The sequence below is a fragment of the Battus philenor genome, unplaced genomic scaffold, assembly GCF_028537555.1.
Source record: "Battus philenor isolate CCGP_79_NKW_IND1 unplaced genomic scaffold, ilBatPhil1.0.hap1 SCAF_10, whole genome shotgun sequence".
NCBI lineage: Eukaryota > Metazoa > Arthropoda > Insecta > Lepidoptera > Papilionidae > Battus > Battus philenor.
The window spans coordinates 14,857,368-14,881,216 of NW_027181662.1; the positions used below are offsets into that span (position 1 = coordinate 14,857,368).

The 23,849-nt window shown below is 34.6% G+C and overlaps 1 protein-coding gene across 1 annotated transcript; it reads right to left on the reverse strand.

The window, feature by feature from the left end:
* Nucleotides 1-991: 991 nt before the first annotated feature.
* Nucleotides 992-21,702, reverse strand: ChAT (Choline acetyltransferase). The gene is made up of 11 exons (XM_068765596.1): nt 21,635-21,702; nt 20,178-20,366; nt 8,470-8,642; nt 8,213-8,399; nt 7,208-7,385; nt 5,997-6,175; nt 4,994-5,214; nt 4,340-4,462; nt 3,242-3,413; nt 2,236-2,436; nt 992-1,575 (listed from the first exon to the last, which is right to left on the reverse strand). The coding sequence occupies exons 2-11, from the start codon at nt 20,322-20,324 to the stop codon at nt 1,360-1,362; spliced, it is 1,797 nt and encodes a 598-aa protein (XP_068621697.1). The 5' UTR covers nt 20,325-20,366; nt 21,635-21,702; the 3' UTR covers nt 992-1,359.
* Between the last annotated feature and the right edge of the window lie 2,147 nt (nt 21,703-23,849).

Genomic DNA, 23,849 nt, shown 5'->3' on the forward strand with positions numbered 1-23,849 from the left:
TAAAAAAAAATATATATATTCTTAACATATTTTAAAACATAATACTTCATAATTTTTTAGATAGTCTTTATATACATAAAAATAGTTACCCGGTAACATGAATTTTAAACAATAAAAATGTATAAACTTTCTATAATCAAATAAAGGTATTTTAACTTTTTTAACATTTGAAATATTTGACTATATATAAAATTGAACATTTAATTATATATTTACAAACATAAATTAAAATTTTTTAACGATTTATACGCAAAAGATTCGTAAAATTTACGAACATATTGAAACATATGTGTGGTATATTCGCAAAGAAATTTAGAGACTAGTATTCTAAAATCTTAAAATCTTTTTCGATTTTGAATCGATGTTATTGAATTACCTTTAATAATAGAACAAATTTATGTAACAAATACCAAATATTCACAATGCACAAAAGTATCACACTAAGAAAGAGATTAATTCTTTCTCGAAATGCAATCTTTATATAAATTATAGTTATTACTTAATTTATTTCAGATGAGATCAATTTTCAATCTGCTTACTTATATTATTTAAACTTCGTCTTAAAAGTAAATGTTATAGTTGATATACTATGTTCATTGTTAGTACCATGAAAAGTTTAGAATGGATTGGTCGGAACTTTGTTGCTGCGATCTATCAAACTATTAGTTATTTGAATCAGAAATGCATTTAGTATAGATTCATCAAACCACTCAATTAAGCATTATTATCACTATTAACAAATCGCCAATGTACTCTCCTGTAGACTATATAGCGGCATTAAGTTATAGTTTACAAAAATTGCTATTACACTTTGACAGGCGCTATAGCTAAAAATTTATAATTATAATGATATGTATTATGTTACTTTTAAAGTGAACGGTTAAATTTATATCAAATTTGATATCTCAAAACACTCGATATCTGACAATCTAGAAAGTATTTCATCAGATATGCGATTTTGTAAACTACTAATAGATGTAAATTTGCAATATTTGTTCACGTAATTTGACAGACATTATTAATAATTAGTTAATAATGATTTTTTAACCTTAAATTTACTGCAGTATAAACTACTTTAAATTACAATAAAGTGCGTGTATATATATAACTATTTGTAACAATGTAAAATGAGTAATCACTAGAATATTTTTAACAATTATAACAACTATTCTCTCTACACCTAATGATATTTTTATAGACGGTAGTTTTAGCAACAGCTGGTGCTTTGAAGATTAGATAACAGTATACTCTAAGCACTGGAAGGACCCTGAAAAGTTTAAGCGCGAGATGGAGCCAGATCTAATAATATAAGATTTGACACAATATTTAGTTAATTAGTAATGGTATATGCTTGCCGGCTTAGTTGTTTGGCTGTCGATTTTGGAACATCAGCTTCATGGTGTCGAGCGCCTCCTCGAGGCTCTGACGGAAAGCTTCGGTGCTGGTGACGCTGGAGGAGTGGAAAGAGGCGATGCAGAAGATGACGCAGTCCTTTTTTGGGTTGTAGCTGCAGCCGTAGCCATCTGGTACCACGGCGCCGTACCCCATGAACGTACCGTCGGTGGTGGTCGCCACCTGTTCGTGATTTTTTTGGTTTCTAGTAAAACTATTGATTTTCATTGGATAAGATTGTATCATACATTAATTTTTGTTATTAACATTAGGTATAATCTCAAGTATAGTGTAACTAAACTAAATTATACTGCATCATCAAAAGCCTCTTTAATAGGTTATTTTAGAAATTGTGGAAGATAGCTTCAATACCTGGCTGAAGTTTTATTTGACTTATACGTAGTTGTAAAAAACCGTGTAATATGCCTAGAAATTTTCAGAAAACAAAAAACCCTGAAGAAAGAGTTGTTGAGACTAACATATTTAATGGAATCAGGTGTTACCTCGCGGAAGTCCATCCTAAGTAAGAAAAGGACCAATATTTAGCCACTTCCGTACATGCAGTGGTAGTCGTGCAACAAAGTGCACAATACCTCTAGACGGCACAGCAGATTGGCAACTAGAAGTGGTAGTGGGAAGGCGACATAATACGCAAATCTGATGGTTGCTGAGGCCCTAGGATTCTGGAGTGGAGACCATAGTTCGGCAAGCGCAACGTGGAACCTGATGACCTTGTTACGATCCAAAGACGTTGGGTGCAGGACGCATGCAATCAATCCTATTGCAATAATCAAAAACTGGGGAACCTAAGTCAAGCAGTAAGTCTTCTGGCTTAAATTCTACCTGACTGGTGCTGAGCTTGAACTCTATCATCTGCTTGTAGGTTGGGTCGGTGAAGAGTGGTGGTAGGTGACCAAGCGACTCGCGTGCCGCCTCTCGCAGTCCTAGCAGATGGTTGTCCATACCGCGACCGAGGATATTTGCTTCCATCACCGCTGTCTGCTTGCGAGCCGCTTCCTCGAATAGTTCCAGCTTCTTTTGATCCTAGACCCGTCAAGTTAACAAATTATATTAAATATTTAATTGAAAATAGGTTGTAGTGACACATACATTTTATGGTATCAGATACATAGGGACGCGTGAGATGCTGTTTTCATCTCCCATAGTACTATATATTTTAAAATCAATGATCCAAAGCAGTGATTCCCAAAGAGTAGTCTATATCAACCCCTAGGGGTCTATGACAACTTGCGAAGGGTCTACGTAAATGAAAAAAAAATTGGGGGTCCATGAAATGAAAATGGGGGTCCACGATAGTGGATCTCAACACATACACTGATAGTACCTATTTACTTACATCATACTATCTTATAATATCAAAACAGATTGAATCGATGCCAAATGTTGATAATTTATTATTAAAGCATCAGGTTCATCCTTCTCACTAAAATATTGACTTATTGCTCATGTTATTTTATTTATAGTTTATTTTATGTTTATTTAATGTTACGTATATTTTACATAACAGATAAAAAAATTATTTTGAGTAGTTTTAATTTAAATTTAATTAATAAATGTATAAATTAACACGTGTTTTTACTTTAGGTTTTTAACACTAAACTTCACTACAGTTAGAAATTTACAGGAAATCAATATCAGGTAAGTAGGGGGTCTACCCAACACGGAAAAACATGGCAAGGGGTCTACGACACTAAAAAGTTTGGGGAACTCTGATCTAAAGAAATCTGAAAAAAAATTCTTATTCAAGCTATGTTTATTTTGAAATTAAATATACTTGAATGTAAGAAAAATCTTATATTGGAACAGCGTTTTGTGAGTTCATCCTTACCCCGTAAAGGTTGAAAGAGACCTTCTTGTTCGGGTCCTGGGGTTGGTGGGCGCACATGGCCTGGGCCCAGGCGCGGGCCGCTCCGTGGGCCGCTCGGATGTTGTCCACACGACCGCAACGGAAACGCCGTAAAGACGCCGACTCATACGTAGATACAAGGTACCCGTACATCCTGTCACCATTACAATTATATCCATTATTGGGTAGATAATGGTGTTAATAATGATATGATACCTTTAACTTAATTTGAAGTCTTGTAACGTTCCATGTTATTTTACCATATGTACAAATAAATATATTATTAAAAGAAACGTTATACAACTTGTAATACAGTAAAAATATTATGACACTTGACGGTACAAGGTATATCGCAAGTGGCGTGCAATTGTGGAAGCAATAGTGCTCAACGGGCTTTAGTTCAATGCGCACGCGCACTGGCCGCAGGAGTGTAGATTCATTGCCCGGGAGAAGGACCCTGGCCACCCCTATGGGGTAAATGTTGAACTAATATTATAAAATACATTAATATTAAGTAGTGTTTGACTGATAAGTTAATGCTCTTCATTTAGTCTGTGTCCATAATTATATTATTTTTAATTCTTTATTTATATATTTAACTTTTTTATCATCTCTCTTTCCGTTTTATAACGCTTTAAAATTGTAAACTATGTTCTAACAGTAAATAATCACATCAACTGCTTCCGGCTTCTTCCCTTCCTTCTTCGTAAGCCATCACAGTGTGTATTGTCAGCGGAGCATATCGAATATATATATGCAATATATAAATTTATATAAATACTTTATATTCGTATAATCATACCAACACTAACTATTTCTGCACTACCTTGAGTTGACTGGTAGAGAATGCCTAAAGGTATTAAGACCGCCTTTATAAAGACTGTAAAAAATACGAATAAATAAATAAATAAATAGATAAACATTAGCCCGGAGTGTATTGAAGAACTGTATATAGTTGCCGTCAAGAGACTTACTAATATGAATAATAATAAAAAGGTGCCTAAAACCAGTTTAGAACATTGTCTACAAGGAAGCTGATAAAATATGCTATTGGAAAACAACATATACATGTGTACTTACTTGAAATAGGTATATTGGAGAGCGAGCTGAATGTAGACATCTGGACTGGTGCGGCAGGACTTCATGAACTCGCGCCCGTAGCCCTTGTATGTGTAGACCTTGAAGTCCAGGTCTGCGATTTGGCTGAAGACAATCGATTTTTATTAGGTACAATTATACGTTCTCAAGTGGCGACCATAAACCAGTTAACGCGGCGTGGGCGGGCCCCCCAGTAGGTGGTCAACATAGTTAAGGTTGTGGGAAGTCGCCAGATGTGAGCAGCGAAGGACTGCTCATCAGCTAAAAAGAAGAAGACACAATTTTGTATTTCGTTTGGTTCTTTTTACACAAATGTTTTTAAAGAGCAAAAGAATATACAAAGTGTCAAACAGATTGCTAAAAGAGAGCTTTTATAAGCCAGAAAATAAAATAACAATGAACAAAATAAATCGCTATGAGACCTATGATAACATGTTATTCATTCAGAGGTTGTTCAGTTTTGCGGTGAAAGGATCAAGGGAGAACGGAAGCAAGTAGTATCTTTAATCAATGTATGTATGTAAAGTGACTCGACGGCTCTTGTATCGTTGTGAAAGCACGTGACTCATGTGACTTATTTTTAAGTCAAACCTTTCGGTGAATATCTTGTTATTATAGTAAAAAATGTAAAGTTACCGGTCGAGCTGTTTAGCTGCTTGCTCGATGGTTTGCTCGAGGTCCGGCGAGAGGGTCCAGCGAAGGCGCGTGGGGGCAGGTGGAAGTGTTGCGGGGGGAGAGGGGCGAGGTGCGACAGCGGCGCGGGCCAGCGCGCGCTCCGCCAGCCGCACCACCGCCACGCCTTCAGCAGCGCTGTGCTCGTAGCACATGCCCACCGAGCCGTCCGAAGACATGATCAGCTGACGAAATATCTCCATTGTACTCCCATATCAATGAAGTAGTCTCAATCAAATAAATTTACAATATGCAAATATCAATGAACCACGTTGTTATATCAGTTGACCACGTTGTTTGGATAACATCTTATAGCTTAAAAATTGTAAGTTTCCTGTCCATAAACGTGAGGAGAACGAAAGGCCCCAATAACGGGGGCCAAAAAAGAAAAAATACCACTTGCCGTGCCATTAAGCTCGACGAAACTCGGGCCCAAGTGTCCCGTGTCAAAGCGTGGTAAACAGATAAGACTGTTGCTCGAGAAAGGTTGCAATACGAGCCGAAATCTTTAAATCTTTGCGTTTCTATTATTGCTTTTGTAGTCCAATACTGACTCAGCTGATAGGCTCCTGTTGTTTACGTTTTTCCCGACGATTTATTCATTAGCCTGGCACGTCATGTTCCTGTTTGGGTTAAATGTTCGTCACCAGTGAGATTCGTTAAAGCACGGCAAGGGACTAAAAAGCTTTGAGTAGGGCCTTGTGTTAGTTACTGCTATTTTTTATTTATTATCTATGTTGAAACAAAAGAAGGATAAAGCGAATCAAATTGAGCTTCCCTATGATTTCAAAGATAACCTCAATTTCTTCCTAATATAAAGCATCGAAGGTTGCATATGCACCCTAATCAGGCACGAGTATTGGTTTAATTGATACAGTTATTGACCATCACATGTGGTGTAATCCTGTGACCAGTGTGTTAATTGATATGTTGGAAAGACAATAATACGCCTGGAACAAATGTATACCTGGACGGTTTTATCGAACCATCGGTTGGCGGAGTGATGCGCGGTGCCGGCGCCGTGCATGGCTCGCATCATGGCGTTGCTGTCTTCGTCCAGGTCAAGCCGGTCACCACCAGCCTCGTCCACGCACAGCACGCACAGCGCGCGCGACATCAGCTCCAGATTGCAGCGGTTGTTGCTCTCTACGTAAATTCCAGGTTATTTAAATGTCAGATTTTTGTTAGAGTAGAGTCTTCCTGAACTCGCCGAGTACTTTCTTAGACTTTTTAGTTTTAAAGGTGGACTCAGGAAGGAGAGGCATAACGAATATTCTTTCCATATCCGAGAAGAAGTGGTCCATCATTGATGGAGGTGAACCTATAGGTAAAGAAAATACATTGTACGGATATTAGATGCATGACAGAGTTCGTTTTCGCCTTCACCATGACAAGTAGGTAGTATAGAGGAATTTTCTTCGAGCACAATCAGATGCAATTACATTATAATAGCAGCGTTATTTTTATTAAATGGATTTCATAGTGTCCATGTCTGGGATAAACCGTCCAGCTTTGTAAGTCCAACTTTGAGAAAAGGATCTCTTGCCGAATCCAACTCGGGTGCGGGACAGTGTTCAGGAAGCTCGGAAACCTCTTCACGTACAAAACACTGCAATGATTGAAGAAGAAAGTCTTTAACCAATACATGCTGCCGGTGATGACATATGGATCCGAGACGTGGTTACTTACGAGGGACCTCATAAAAAGGTTCAAAGTCACTCGCTGCGAGATCGAATCAGGAATGAGGAGAACCGCAAAAGAACCAAGATCACCAAGGTAGCTTGAAGAATTGCCCGCCTGAAGTAGTAGTGGGCGGAGTGCATAGCTCGTGCAACTGTTGGACATTGGAACGGCAAGGTTTTCGAGTGTCGACCATGAGCCCCCACTTGGTGGACCGATGACATAGTCAAGGTCACGAGAAGTCGCTGGATGCGGGCAGTACAAGACCGGTCATCGTGGCGAGGTTTGGGGAAAGCCTATGCCTTGCAGTGGGCGTCCATCGGCTTGAAAGTAGAAGAAGAAGAATGTCATCAGTGGAATTACAGTCAATTATCCGGCGTCTTAAGATTTACAGATCTTGATTTGCTGGTAGGTAATTGGAAGCCTCCGTTGTGACGGTGTATGATATTCGATTTGATGAGGAACTTTTGAAGCGTGCAATAAGGAATGCAAAAAAACCTTTCATTAGCTGCACCCTGGCGCGGGCCCAGTCGTCTCGAGCCATGGATGTAAGGAGTCCAACTCGAGGGGCTGCTGGGCTGCCAGCTGCGTCCACCATTGCCTGAAGCACCTGCGCCTGGATCTCGCCGGGTGACAGCCGCTTGCCTCCAGCAGTCTTCACGGGGATCGGGTAGAACTGACACAGATATATAAGTAAGCTATAGCTCCACCATGAAGAGCTTTGGCACATGTAAGCTGTGTAGTATTTTGCTTTTAGAACAGGATGTTCTCAAAGTTTCTGGCAGCAGTCTTTAGGTTACTGAGAAGATAGTTGAAGATTGGTTAGGGTTACTTCAGGACTGTTGTTAAACTAATCAAGATATGTCCAGCAGTGGGCGTTTTTGGCTGAAACGATGATCATAAAACATCTAAGTTAATTAAGGACAATGTAGTTCCGGTCTGTGGGAATGTTCGGACATGTTGTCCCGGCTAGATTAATAACGGGGCCCCGGTGACTGAGGGCTACACGGGAGTTGTAACGAACTTATAAGGGTCCAACCAAGGCAGTTAATGAGCGTCGGGTGATGTTGGGGGAAGACTTAATGTTGTTAGTTGGTTCTAATGTAATTAAGTTGACGAGTGTTTCAGGATATCGGACTGCGGGAAGAACCGTCCAAAGTTAACTTGTTAGCTATATACCTGCTTAGACTACTGCGCGCTAAAAAATTAGGATCGTTTCTATTTATATATACCATTATTAGTTTTAATTTCTTTTAATTCCACCCTTTTCTGGGGGCCCCTCGTTTCCCTATCTTAAATCTATGACCGTGATTTTTGTATCAAATAATTTTTCAGTAAAACTTTTTTATTATCGTTCTCTTCTGTCATCCTTCACATGTTCATATTATATCTTTGTTGCACACATCTTCCGTCGCTTTCACACAGACGACACGTCTGATTGGTTGTAAAGTAGGGATTGTGATTGGTTAGTTGAAGTAGCTAAAAAATTAAAAAAATGCATACATGGTTTCTGCACGCCACGATCACTAGCTCTTCATCCTCCTCTGGATCTTGGGGTGGTTTCGGAAGTTCCAGACGGTCCTTGCCAACTTCTGGAATACGGCAGACACCTAGCAGCCGATAGAACTGCTCCATGCAAAGCGGCTGACCTTTCTCGCGACTCGTGGCTCTTTCAAGTGGTAGCTCTCCTCTGTAAATATCAGAACGATATGTGTAGAGATTGTTGTTGTTTTTAAAATATAGTGTGACTAGGTGATTACCTGTCCAGCATTTCCTTATAATCGAGCAGATCATCAATGAACAGTGCACCGAGATCTGCTACTTCTTCCATCTTAGCGAAGTGCTGACGAGGGAAGACCATGCCGGGGTTGGAGTTGATTGGGAGAGGTAGACGAACCTTCAGATACATGTCGTCTAGCCACCAGTCCGTCACCTAGTGCCGGGTGATTGAAAGAAATTCATTTAAAAGTATAATAAAGTAACTGCGTCTCTTTCTATCAAAAAACAAACGACGATCCTATGAATAATTTTGTAATGGTGCTGATATTGGTGTGTTGCTAAGAAATAAATACAGATTATAAAAATTTAAATAACATTTTCAGATATTGATTTGAAAGTTGTGAAACGAAACCTTTTATTGATAAGTTAAATTCTGTTTTAAAAATGTGTTTATTTTTACATGTACTTTATTTTTTACAAAGATTTGCAAGTCAGCGCTTAATAAATTTCTAAAAAAATATACACATAACACTGTTGTATATCTATGAAAATTATTGAAACTTCTTCCTATATTTATATCCTCTTTTTATTATTAAGTCAAGTTGTAAGTTTTCTGAAAGTAATAAATTAATAAATAAATCGTAATAAAACAATAATAATAACATACCTAATGTGTTTGATTTTAATATAAAAGTCAAAAAAAGATTAGAATGAAACGATATCATGATAAACACTCAAAGTTACTTGGAGACAGATGTATAAAGTATATCACCCTCTCTAACTTATTCCTAATTTATTGATTATACTGTCGCCAAAGTTCCAAACTGTTAGGTTATATCAAAGGGTACAGTACACCGCTCGTGGCCAAGGACCTGTTTACGGAAGGTTGTTTCTTCACCGTCTTCAACAGAAGTACTTTAAGGTAAGAACCCCATGCGCGTACGCACTACCAGACTCTCCAAACAGGTGATGGAACAAGAACGCTCTAACGATTCAATCCTCACTCCGGATGCCAAGTAAGCTGACTTCCATATCATTCAGATATGGTGCCGGAGTTAGCACACACACTTCCCAACTCCCACCACGGGATCTAGCCTAAACTAAGTCCGACTGTGGTGGGTATTATCTAGAAAAATGTATTAGTACAGTCAGAAGATTCATGTAACCTTTCAAATAAATCAACCATATAAAGTGTAGTTATTATACTAAATACAGCCAAATTGACCTATGTGTAAAGAAAGTCAGTTCAGACTTACCATTAATGTAGTTGAGTGTACTTAAGAAAGAATACAAATCAATAATTGTCTAAGTCACAGTATAACGCGATGTAGAATACAGTCAGCGCCATAAAAAACATGCCTATGCAGTTTTCTTTACATTGCTTTTAACCTGCTTCAAATCACTTCTACTAGAAGTCATATAAAAGCTATAATTGCTTGACTATATCATGACAATAGAATACTCTGTAAAAGTGTACTGTTACATGCCATAAAACATCGGATGAACATACTGCACCTTTTGATATTAACAGATTAAAAATACTGCGAAGGCTTTTGATTGTACATTATAAATGAAATAATAGTATATTTGGAGAAAAAGGTAAAGAGCGAAAAGTCGCCACAACGTAAGAAAAATTGTAGAAGAGACAAAGGTTTGTACTAACGGATGAAGATGCAATTATTTTATATTAGTCCTTGTAGATATCCAATATGAGTTATACAAATTTGAATGAGAAAGAACAACTCAAAGTTTTATTTGATTTATTAAAAAGTAAATTAAAAATATCGATTATAAGGTACTGTTGGACTTAGAAAGAAAATAGTCCTCCTTGATCTTCTAGATCTTCTTAAAGGCTTGAATGTTGATGTTGAGTAGTTATTCATCTGGTCTTCCAGTTTACTTTGGTAAGTCTTCAAAGGCTTACTGATCTCCTCGTTATTGTTTTTCTTGTGATATTTAAGGTAATATTTTTTTATTCTTGCTGTATCCTTTACCTTACCATGTCCTGGATCATAAACATTAAAAACACTGTATTCAGTCGTTGTGATTGGTGGCCGGGGAGGTTTCTCTGCTACGTTTGAGTTTAATTGTCCTAGAAGTAACAAATTTTGTAATCTGACTATCTTGTCTCTCCACGAAGACTGCTGTATGTTTCCATTTCTCAGTGAGTTTCTCTCCTTGTAACCATCAGCGATGTTCCGAAATATAGGCCTCAAGATGATATGTTTTGGTTTCGATGTAACGGGAAAGTGTAGTATAAAAGGTATGTGTCGAGATTTCGGCACGTCTCTTAATATTTGCTTTGAGTAAAATCGCCTTTTTGAGAAAAAGTCATCCGTGTTTACAGTGATGATCTTTCTATCTCTTTGAATGAAAGTACTTTTGTTTATATTGCTACTAGTTGCTGTAGGTTCATATAGTTGTTTAGTATTTTGTTTAGTTGTTGCAATCGAGTTGTAAGAGGGTGGAGTACTAGTCGATGTCACTAATGATATTTTCGTATCTTTAGTTTGCTTCAAAGATCCTGGTAGTGAGTTCTTCTGGTCAATTTTTACAAATTTTGAATCATATTTTTGATTTGTTTCAAAAATTTTATTAAAATTAGATGAAATATGATTATATTTGTTATATAAGTCAAACATTTTACTTGGTTTTGTTTTAAAGTCTATTGGTTTTAATTCAAAAGTAAATTCAGATTGGGAATCTAAGGATATGTCTGGATCTTCGGGCGCGGGTTTGTAAATATTATATTTAATAATTTTGTTCTTCTTTGTTGTGAAATTTCTGCTTTTACTTCTCATATCTTGAGTATTATTTCTACCTAAATTTTCATCACCCTGTGATGTTGTGCGATTAATTTTTCTAATAAATGTCTTAGTACTGTATTTTTCGGTTGGTTTTCTTATACTTGTAGTCGTAAATTTTCGATTTGTCTTTTCTAAGAAATTGTCGTTTGTGTATTTCAGTGTGCTTGTTATTCCGCTATTTCTCGTGCTAAGTATGTTCTTGTATTGAAAGAACTGCTTTTTACGATTATTTTGAAAAGTTTCATCAGCAAAAAGGTTTATTGGTTTAGTGACTGATTTTTGTCTTTCGTTTTGAAATTTACCAGCATATTTATAATCTTTCGTACTTGAATGAATGTGTGCTGTATCTGTAGTGTTGCGCTGATCAAAGTCATTTGTTATTGCTGGAATAATCTCTTGAACACTTTGTGATGCTATGTGCATACCCTTAAACTTTTCTATATTTTTGAAATTCTCAGCGTGATTAGGTATTTTTGATGTTTTAACAGTGGATATGGAAGTAGTACTCATGGGAGAATGATATGAAGTAATAACCTCATTTGTAACTAAGAAATCTTTTGTTTTAGTCGCTGGTGTGTCGGTATTTTGATTTGGCAAAGACGTTCCCTTCCTCCAACTATCTTTATAAAGTCGGTAATTAGTTAAAAATGAAGATTCGTCATTTCTATCAGGTACCATAATCAACGAATCATCTTTAAGATGTTTCGACTGTGATTCATTAAATTCGTTAGTAACTTTTGGTGTTGCTAGATATTTACCCCTTTTTATATTTCTGCGGAAATATTCATCTCCTTCTTTAATTATATTGGCTGCATTTTCTAGCAAAGATTGGTAGACCTTCATAAAGTCTGTTTTAATTAAATCATCTCCTATGTTTTTGTTAAAACTTTTACTTGCTGTCGTATTATTTGTATTAGTTAAAATTAAGAATGGTAGAGTGATATTCTTCACGTTTTTAGGTATGCTTTGATTTCCGCAGTTATCTAAACTGCTGAGTATAATGATTCCTGCGGTCATCAATAAGTGTCCATAGCATAGAGTATTTGCAGTTTTTTTTCCTTTCTTATCATCATCGACAATAATGTAAGTGTTCTCTTCTATATTTGTTTTGTTTTTTAATCGCCATGCTGTCGACATGTTGGTATTTGCCATTGAAATTCGGTTATTATTTAATATATCAAACTGTTTACCTACTTCAATAAAAGTTTTTGGTTTAATCGTAGAGGCAAGTTTTGATTCAAATGTTATACTTTTTGAAAATAACCGTTCAACGGTAGCATTTAAAGTTTTTGAACTTGTTATTGGCTGTAAGTTTGTGTAGAAATTTGGATTTCTTATATTCTGGTCATTGTCATAAGAAAAGTTACTGTTCTCATACTTATTTAATGAATCCTCAGTTTTTGTGTAATGTTGGTAACCTCTTTCAGTTATATCATTATTTATTTCCTTTATGTTATTATCACGTGTCACTGCACCATTATCTGGATTGAATTTAAAATTATCTTTATTTATAGTGGGTTTCAAATTTTCATTCTTTTCATTTTCAGTGTTCTCAAGTCCAGATTTTGTTGAAAAATGTGTAAATTTTTCCGTTATGTCATAATTATGTGATGTTTTAGTATATACTGAAGAGTCTGTTATGTCACTTTGTCGTGTCGTGTTTTTCTTATGTTTCACTTCAATTTTGTGTGTAGGAACGTATGTCGCCCGTTTTGAATAAATAGTATGTTGAGTTGTTGTCAATTTTTCGATGTTGGTTGGGATGATTTTAACATTACTTGTAGAAACTTTATTGTAATCTTGAATTACGCTTTGTAATGGTTCTTCTAAATAATCTTTCTTAAGTATGCGGTAAGAGGAATAATTATTGCTCATTTCTGATCGCCGAGGAGCAGATATTGCGGCTGTAGCTTCGCTTGTCGAAGTGGAACTTATAGATGGAGTATTGTAATTGTTGAAAATACTTTTAAGTAATTGTTTGTTAAAATCAGTTGTTGGTATCGCCGTTGTAAATGACACTGCATCAGCGGCATTGATTTGTTTTGTGTTTCTAGGCAATGTCTGTAACGTTTCTAGGTAGTTGTAACTAGAAAAGGTTACTTTATCTTCTGAATTCTGACTAGGTGAGGTGTTTTCAATTTTTATTCGATTTATTTCAGCTATGTTTAAAGATACATTCAGTTTTTTACTCACATGCATTTCTTGGTAGTTAATTGGTGTCGATTTACTTGACCATATATTTTTTAATGATAATGTTTTCAAATTCATATTTCTTTCCTTATCTTTTTGCGAGACAGCTTCGTTTTGTGTAAATAAAAAAGAGGGTTTAAGTACACTTGTGGTCAATTTAAATTCCGAAAGATTTTGATTCATTTCCTTCTCTATTTTAGTGTACATTGTATGAGTCCGGTTTACTAGTGGTGTTTTTATTACAACAAAACTTTCATGCTTATGTTCACCAGTTTTTGAGTGTTTTGTATATTCAAGTTTAATATTTTGATTTTGACTTCTGGACACATTTATATTATTACCGTAAGTCATATTCTGTACTTCTTTTGTTTGTGTTACATTTTCATAATTACTGGATAATTTACTGGGCGTGTATTCTACTGTATTCAATTTCGTGTAAGGATATGTAATTGTATGTTTAATTAGTGGTGGTGCAGAGTCGACAAAATTGCTTTTATTACTTGTAATAGGTGTTGTCTTTAAGAAACTATTTTGCTGTTTAAGCCAAACAGATTTTTCCGCTATTGACAGGTTATATGTCTTTGTAGATTCTGAATTCTTGTGGAAATCTCTTGGACTCTTTATATTAGTCTTTTTAAAAGGCTTGACACGTACTGTTGTCAAATTGTTTTTAAATATTGTAAAGGTAGTTTGAATAAGACCGGATTTTGAATAATCTTTTTTCTTTCCTGATTGTTTATTGCTAATATCGTTACAAGGAGTTGTGCTTCTCAAATATTTAACAAACATTGACGGTTTGTTTTTAAAAGACTTAGTTGTAAATATGTCCTCATTAATAACAGTTGGTGTTGTGCTGAAGGTCATATTTTGTGAGAATGCTTTATGATTTCTGTTTCCACTTTTAATTCTTCCATCGTCTTGCAGTCCATCTAATATCGTGTTTATTCCATTCATGTCAAGGAAATTGCTATAATTACGAACATGGTCAAATTTCGTCATTTTATGTATTTGTTGAGATTTCAAATCGTCATTAGTTGATTTTTCTGATCCTTTATTTAACAACCTTTGCTTGTTAATCAAGGGAGTGCTTTTATGGGATATTGTCATTTCTTGATTCATGATCGAAGTCGTGGTATATGTCATGGGATACGTGAGATGGCGATTTTTCGAGCTCTTTGAAATTCGTGTAAACATTTGTGTTGTTAATTTCCTATCTTTTGTTTTGTCATCAGGAATTTTCATAAAGACGTCTGATGCTGTTTCCATAAAAGGGACGTTGGTTTGTTTAATGGAATGTAATGATGTACCCGTATTTCTAATGGAGCTAGACTTCCACGATTTACTATGTAATTTTGAAATAGTTTTACCAGTAATTTCAATTGGTTTCTCGGTCGTGTTCTGAATCATTTTAGATGAGTTTATTACTAAGTTACTGAATATACTTAGTTTAAAAAGTTCATCTGAGATATTATAAGGCGAACTTTGATAGGATAACTTTTGATTCGCTTTTGGATGCTTATTAAACATTTGCCTTGGCTTATTTTGTACTTCAAGTTGGGAAGAACTGTTAAATTTTAGATAATGAATATTTTCAAACTTTGAGATCGGATTTTTAGTATAATTTTCATTTTGTGAAGTATTTGTTCTGTTACTGTGACTTATTGATGAAGAATTAATATCAGTAATCTTTCTAGGTTCAAAACTTTTGTCACCTGCTTTAAATTTATTTGTAGTAAAGAACGCAAAATCTTCTTCAGTGATATTTAGAGTCATATTTGTTTCGATATTTGATACATTTTTCATTTCTTTATCGTCAAGGTTTTGATTCATTGTTTTCAAAGCATTTTGCTTAAATCCATGGTTCAAATTTACAGATTTATCCTCAAAATATAAACGGTTTGACAATTTTGTTGAAAAATGTTCCATTTGTTCAGTAACCTTGTCAGAGAAGGTATTGTTCTGGCTGTTTGATACTTCTAATTTTGGCATAAGGATTTTAATTGGAATCTTTAAATTCGGTTTAGTTTCATTGAATTTTGGTATTATATTTTTTACGATAACCTCATCTTGATTATAGTTATTTGTCGTAACTTTGCGATCTTTAGCATTGATAATTTCTTTATTTAATGCTTTCGTTGTTTTGGTGAAATTATTCAAATTTAATGGATCAGATACATATTCGGAAATAGAACTATGTACAGTATTTTGACTATTCCACATGTTGAATGTGGTGTCTGTTTCGAAATTATTTGCGATTCGATGATTAATAATTGGTGTAAAATTTTCGGACATCTCGTTTGAATTAATTCTAATGTTTTTAGGATTCAAATTATCTATCTTGTCTCTTTTAGATTCGGTGTTAATATATCCTTTTAGAACAGATTCAGTTAATGTTACTCTATCAGGATCCTCAAGCATAAAATTGGACTGTGTTTTTGAATCATCTGCTGTTACTGTACTATCATATACTCTTTTTGTAGTGTTTTCTCGTAATGGATGTGTAGTAGAGAGTTTTCTAGTTACCTTCTCGGTTTGATCCGTAACACTTTGAAGTTCATGTTTAGTAATTGGTACTTGTAGATTATTATAATTAGGTGTTGTATTTTTATAGTAATCTTCTGTTACATTGGTTCTCTTGTCTTGAAATTTAGAATTTACATTTGTTCTCGACGAAGTAGTTAGGTCATTTGAGATTGTATTTTGAATCTGGTTAGTTGAAGTGTTATGGCGTAAATTCAAAAAATTGGCCTCGTTATATTGTATTGGATTTGTAGTTGCCACTGTTGGTAATTTTAGAAATTTGATAGAATTGCTAATAGTCATTTTATTGGTCGTCGGAGTATTGGTTGAAGAATCGGCATAAATTTTACTTGTAGCTTTTAAAGATGTTAATGCGCTAGGAATAAGTCCATGGTGTGATTTACCTACAAAATTATCTATCGGCCTGGTTAGATTGAGCAATTTGTATGGTTTTGTAAACTTCTTGTTATCTTCATTAAAATTTTTATCATAGGACCAAATTTCGTATCTAGGTTCTTTGTTCGTGCTTGCAAATGTATTTCTTGGAATATCTGTTATACGTATTTTATTGATTTCTGTATCACTTGTATTAAGTTTAATGTTTATTTTATAGTTTCTACGAAGCTGATATATGTTTGTAGCTTTTGATGGTGTATTTAAAACTTTTTCCGAAGTTAAATCAACATTTACATTGTAAGGTTCATTTTGCAGGAAGTAAGTTAATTTTGGTTTTTCACTATTTATATCATTGTGTGATGTATTTTTTTCAGTGTATATTTTCATCATATCTTGTATGGTGAAAACCGAGGAGTTAAATTCAAATAAGGTGTTCTTATCTTGACTATTATGAAATTTATGTTCTGATTCATTGAATTTACTATTTTCATGATGTGTTGTTGTTTCAGAATAATGGAGTACACCGTGAACTTTTGTAATTGATTCGTTAATTTCCTTTGTGGTTTTATTAATAGCATACTCATTAGTCTGACTATAATTTTTCATCGCTTCTAAAGAAAACGGATTGATTTCAAAAGGCTTTCTTGTGTATTGTCTTCCATAAATATTTTGTATAGCGATGTTATTTTGAAAACTACCTTCTATTGAATCTATTGTTGAAGCTTGAGGTTTTATAAGGTTGTTTCTTTCAGGTATAGCCTTTGAGGCAATAATATCATTACTTTTAGGTGATACGGTTATCTGAGACATGCTTTTTGATAAAGCAGGACTAAGTAGTACCGGCAAGGAGATAGGCGTATCAGTTGTAAATCGAATATTGATAGTTTTTATTTTATAATCTTGTTGTAATTTATTCAAGTTCTCTAAAATTTTTGTTTTTGTATTAGAATGAAACTCTCCAAATGGCTTTGTAATCTTTTCATAAGATTTATAGTCATTTGAATTTGAAAACAATGTTGAAAGTTGTTTTGTTTTATTTTTAAATATTTGTGACAAAAAGATGTTTTTAATAGTTGACGATTTTTTGAAAGGTTTCAATACTAGAGGCTTTCCTTGGAATTTTCTTTTATCTATGTTACTAAAAGATCTGTGCACTTTAGTTGAAACTTTTCTTGTTGTCAGCTTTCTTGTAGCTTTTAAAGCTTTTTTGAACATTTGTGTAGTATGATTTTTAGTAACTAGCCAATAATTTGTATTATACATCATATTATCGGCATATTCGGTTGTCATTCCGCTTTGTGAAGTTCTAGAAATGTTTTCTTTACGATTAAAATAACCACTAAACGGAGTAAGATTTTTATTAATCTGTATCTTCCTTTTATATTTAGTTAAGTAACCTTGATTTTCATCGACCTGTATATTTTTCGTTGTTCCATATGTAATGTCATCAGATGTACTAGATGTATTGTTAAAATATCTTTGCATATTGTTTGAATTAACACTTACCATTTTGGTAATTGTCTTAGACAAGTCATTGGTTTCAACTTGAAAATCTTCTTTTTTGAAAGAGTCAGGATGCTTTGCATTATTTGCAACATCGTTTATTTTGATTGATATTGATTTTGTTTCTTTCGATGTGTCTTTTAATTTATTAGCTTTTAATTTAATAGCTTCATCTACTTTATCATCAGAATATTTTTGGTTACGTTCATCATTGAACTCTTCACCGTTTCTCAATTGCCTTGACTTTGGGTAAATCTCGTTAGTTTCAACAATGTTATTATCTTCATTATTTGTCAAATTTCCATATGGAACTTTATCTATATCTTTATTTTTCTTATTCAAGTCTGGTTTTTTGATTACTAATGCAAAGTTATTAACAGGGATCGAATTATTTTTTTCTGGTAATTTGTTAAAGATTAAGTGATTTAATATTTGGTTTTTATCAACGTGCGATTTTGTTATGAACTGTTTTTCAGTATTAAGCTCTGAATTATGTTTTAAATAAGTATTGTCATTAAAATTACGGTTAATATTATTACTTATTAAATCATTTTCGAAATTTTTTAATTTTAGTTTTTTCTTGTATAGTTCAACCAAGTTTTTTATTTTTGTTATTGTTTCTCTATATGTATTATTTTTCTCTGTTTGTCTTTCTCTGTCTAATTTATTATTAAAATTGCTTATGTTATGTGATATATCGTTCATAGATATTTCACATTTTCTTTTACCGTTTTCTTTACAGCAAATATCTGTATATTCACCATGAGAATAATTTGTTAAAAGTTTAATGTACACCTTTACGTCATCATTTTTTCTAAATAATCTAATTGCTTGAATAAGTTTCTCATTTTCTCCCTCTCTTAAAAAAGTAAACACTGATAACAAATTGCATTCGACCACATTATTTTTAATGGAAATTTTTGTGTCTTTTGATTCGTATGTAGAATCAATGAAGTCTACGCCCACAGGACCGTCACCTCCGATGACATTGCTCAATTCCTCTAAACTTACTGATTTTGCGTACGATGATTTCGTTTGATTTTTAGATAGTTTAAGCGTTATTATTATAACTATCGATCTCAACGATTTCGGGTCAAAAATTTCTGCATTCTCAAACAGATTATACTTGTTAAACCAATACTTGTGATGATTTTTGGTGTTTATAAAAATGTCATCTAATAGATTCACAAATCCTAATTTCTTTCCGTTTTCAAAAGTGATTTCACTAGTGGGATTACACTGGGAATTGTTCGTTTTGCTTTCACAATTACGCTGAGATACAAGAATAGATAGCTCCTTCTGTAACGAATCGCAGGTTCTGCTATAAATCTTTTTATATAGATTTAATTCTTCTTGTTTAGAATTTTCATTTTGATATATTTGATGTTGCTTGTTGAGTGCTATATTTTGTTCCTTCTTTTGCAAATTTTCACGCATGCAAGCACATAATTTGTTCAGCAGATAAGACGTAACATTAACTACTGAGTCATCTGTTGGCTTGTCAATGGTCCGAAGAAGGTCTGTGAGTACCGCGTCGTCTTCTTCGTCACGTGCAACTGTTGTATCATTTTGAACACTTTCAAAAAGTATTACAAGTACAATAATTAGCGTTTTAATTTTGTAGCTCATTTCTGAGCGGATAAATGTTTTTATCCAACGGCATGTTGACACTTCCGGCGCACGATTGCAAACAACCCGAGCCTCGTGCTATTGTTGTGCTTTTAAAGTTTCACACAATCGTTCTTGATTACAGGGCAATTGATAACAAGGCAATAACAAGCTAAATGCTTTGGAATTGACGGTTACTTTTCAGATGTTAAAAAAAAATTTTGTTGAATTTTTAAATAAGATAAATTTCGAGAAATGCTGAGAGGATATTTATGTGTGATTAAAAAAACTTGAATTAGTTTGGTATATTTGGAACATTCCTAGCTATGTAACTTAAATTACTTAAACTGCTTAACTTAATAGATTCCGTTGGTGCAGATTAATAGTTACTTTCTTATGCGAACTCAAGTTATCTTTATGAATGAACCTAATTGGATAAGATGAAGAATAAATGAATGCGAGTACACAAGCTTAAAGTTAGTTCATATTTACTAATAGATATAAACTTAAGAAAACTAAATGCATTGTAGGTACTAATAGAAGCAAAATATCTCTATTAAGACTAGGTGATTCTTAATTATTTTTATGTTAAAAATTAAACAGTGCAAATGTTTAGATTGCATTTGATAATCATTAGGTTAGATTTTAGGACGATCTATCTTTACAAAGTGCTTTGGAATGAATTAACATTGTGTGTGTTTTTCATATAAGAGTTAAGGCGATACCCAATTATCCATTTCTCTCTGCCGGTTCAGCAGCGTTGCCTGTAGCGTCGGCCCCAGTTCCGCCGCGAACTCTTTCACCAGTGCCTTGGTTTGTTCCATCTGTTGCTGTGAAACGATCACGGAAGCGAATTCTATGTACGAATCCATCGTCGCGCGCAGGTCCGGCACCGGTAGCTTCGGCAATTCTTTCTGTTGCAACAAAACATTGATCTTTATCCTACTGTACAAATATTTATGTAGATGAGATAATCTCTCTTAGATATTCCTGTATACATGTATTATTATATTACTACCACACGGATGTATATATATATATAAATGTCTGAATGTTATTACTCCAGATGTGGCCAATAGATGGCGCTAGTAGTTGATTGACATAAGGCCTAGATTTTGAAAGACTAGATTTTGGAAGGAATAGTCTTTATAAGATTTCTCAACAAAATCAAATGAGAAATGAGGAGATACTAAAACGAACGAAGGTTATCGACATAGTTCAGAGGATTGGCACGTTGAAACGTTGTGGTAGGAGGACAGGCCACATATTTTGTAGAATAGATAGCCGCTAGGGCCTTTGTAGTGGATATCACGGTTTGTTATAAAAGGAAACAGATTTTTTTATAAAATTCCGCAGAATGTTTTTGGACTAGCGTTAAAAATATTAAAAACACATACTTAAGGTAAATTGACGGAAAAGGATTATAATTCAATAAACGAATATTTAAATGACAAGAAACCTTGAAAGATCTATAAAGTGATCCATCTGATAAAGTGTACGTCTGTGTTATTAAACCATTAAAAGATGTGTTGTTGTGGACAGTCTGCCTTCCTTGCCTTTCTTTTTTTCGTAACTATATCACTTTACGAGGTAGAGTGGGGTCGGGAGTGGAATAGGATAGAAAAATGAACAAACAATTACTTGCTGATCAAGGTCCGGCAGGCGTGGGTTCGGACGTTCACCCAAAAGATATAGTATGCAGGTCGGTTCCAATCGATCATTGGAAATATCGTGTGGAGATCTATAGTCTTACCGTTAAAATGATGATGAAAGTGATGATTGTTCCAAATACAGGTCATCTGAGATAGGATTTTACGTATTTTCTTCCGAAAGTGGATTTCGGAGGAATGGGAGCGGAAGAGAGGGGGAGGGGGAGGGGGAGCGGGAAGGGGCAAGGGTGAGAGAGGGGGAGTGGAAAGGGGAAGGGTGAGGGGGGAGTTTCTTCCGTTCGCGAAACGTTCGGAGCTCTCTTTTATAAAAAATCTGTTATTGAAATAACTAAAAACTGTACAAGGTTCATGGCAAATATAGTACAACTAATGAGTGAGTGAAATGGTACAGGTCTGCGTGTAGGTACTGTGCGAGCGAGATAGTACTAGTGATTAACGTTTGTCGTACTATTGCTTGACTGGGCGATATCCATAGAACTAAAATTATTTTGGTACAGTGAACTAAATATCACCTGGAAATACTCGTCCTCCGATCCATAGCCCTGTGTGCTGAGCCAGCGCTTGGGAAGCGATAGCAGAGATTCGCCCCATGCTGGAACAAATATTAAATTTATTTATTACTTCCAACGCATACACAGTCATATTCCTGAAATTTTGAATTTTTATAATATTGTTTCGTTCTCTTATGACTCAAAATGAAACACCACTGGTTCACAAGGAGTCCTTTATTCACAAATCAGATGGTTACCCTACTTAACTCAAAGTATACTTTCGCTTAGTCCAAACTACGTTTCCAAATCGCTCAAGAAATCACTGTCCAAGTAACTCACCAAATAGTCACTTTATATCACTGATCGTAGATCTTATTCCTATGACTCGAAAAACAACACTGAACTGTCGACATGGGTAATACACTTATTTATACTACGGATAAGGTTCTAGTAAGTTCGAGATAGTACTCGGTTAGAATTTCCGAGAACCGTATACAAAAATCTATAAATAACTTTAAAGTCACGCGTATTTACGGTACTTTTTGATTCTAGGGTTCCGTATTTATTGTTTTAGAGGGTTCTGTAACTCCTGCTTTGTAATAACATGTTAAACAAAGTAGTTAAATGATATAGTTATTTGTATTTATACGAAGATATAAGTATTTATAACATTTTGCGTTTTGCGCTGCTCGTATCGACTTCCCTCGACTTCATTATGTCGCCGGCACTCCTAGTAGGAACTTATTCTTAAATTGCTACTAAATTTGTTAAGTAAGAAAAGGACCAATTAGCCATTTCCGCAAATGCAGTGGTAGTCGTGCAACAAAGTGCACCGCCCGCCAGCCCGCTGATGAATGTGTATGCAGCAAACAATGCGAATTACACAACCGCCACCGTCAAATCACTCAACACGTGTTTCACCCCTCCACGGGGCATCTTCAGGAGTTATGTTACACCGATTCGACTCTGTGTTTGGCACTAAATTTGTTGCCTAGTAACCCGAATTTTGAAAATATTTTTCTTACTGTATTTATTATATATGAAAACATAAATTTTTGAATAACATACATTAATTGTTACCACAGACTTTTAAATGAGTGACTAACAGCTCAGCGGTAAAGGACTGAAACTTGCGATCGTGGGTCGCGGGGTCGAATCTCGGAAAACAATCTTATATAATTCACACTTTGTACTTTAATAGGATTGCTACTATTTATAAATAAGTTTCCAGTGGATGGTCAGAGTTCTCTGCGTACCATAATAACTATACCGCGATCGCCAGGTCGTCTGCCAACCGTGGCGATTATAGTGTATCCCCCCAAAGATATAATTGAGGAGAGACTTTTGTTTTTAAAGCCTTTATAAAGTGGAGTAGATAAAGGAACCTTAACATCAAAACAAATTATATATATATATAAGTTCTTCTAGATCTTAATTTTTATTTATTTTAATGTCAAGTTATGCAATAGACGCATTTCGTTACTGAAAAACAAGTAATATGGTTCAAGTTAAGAGCATTCTTCAGAATTGAAGCGTCAAGGGTCAAGTTTACACTAATGATAAACAACCTTTGGCAGAAGAATATATATATTTGACAACTGACATATTTAAGTAGATTTTTAGGTTATTAAAAGTGATACGTATTTTAGGTAAATTTATTAGCTGATGATGTCATTTTAGGTGTTTTAGATTGTTTTTAGGGTTTTAATTAATAAAATGGTAATATTTATATATATATTGATAATCGGCTGCCTCGTTTAATCTACAATAAATCTCAGTTTAATGTTATCTGAGCTTGCAATTCTTACAATATAGCGCAACGTAAGGACAAGTTATTTTCTACTCACACCACGCGGACGGGCGTTGAGAGGGTGGTTCCCCTGCGTCAGGGTAATTGAAACTGGACTGTACTAACGACAATTTATTGTGTACCTACACATTCATTACACCTTAATTAAGATGACGCGGAGAAAATTATTAAATTAATGAAAACACTCGTTAGTTAAAAGATTTTAGAAATAAACCAATAACGCGTTTGTCGTTGCGTCGCTGCTTAATTAGTACTTATTTTCACTGTGCGTCGTTAGATTTTCGAGGTTACGCTTTTTGGGTTCGAGTCTTTAATTTTTTTATAAAAGATGGCAACGCTTTTGTTTCTAATTGCGCCATGCCATCAACTCGGGGATTTCCCTTCTAACTAAAAATCAACGCAATTTGAATACAGTTTTATTTTCAT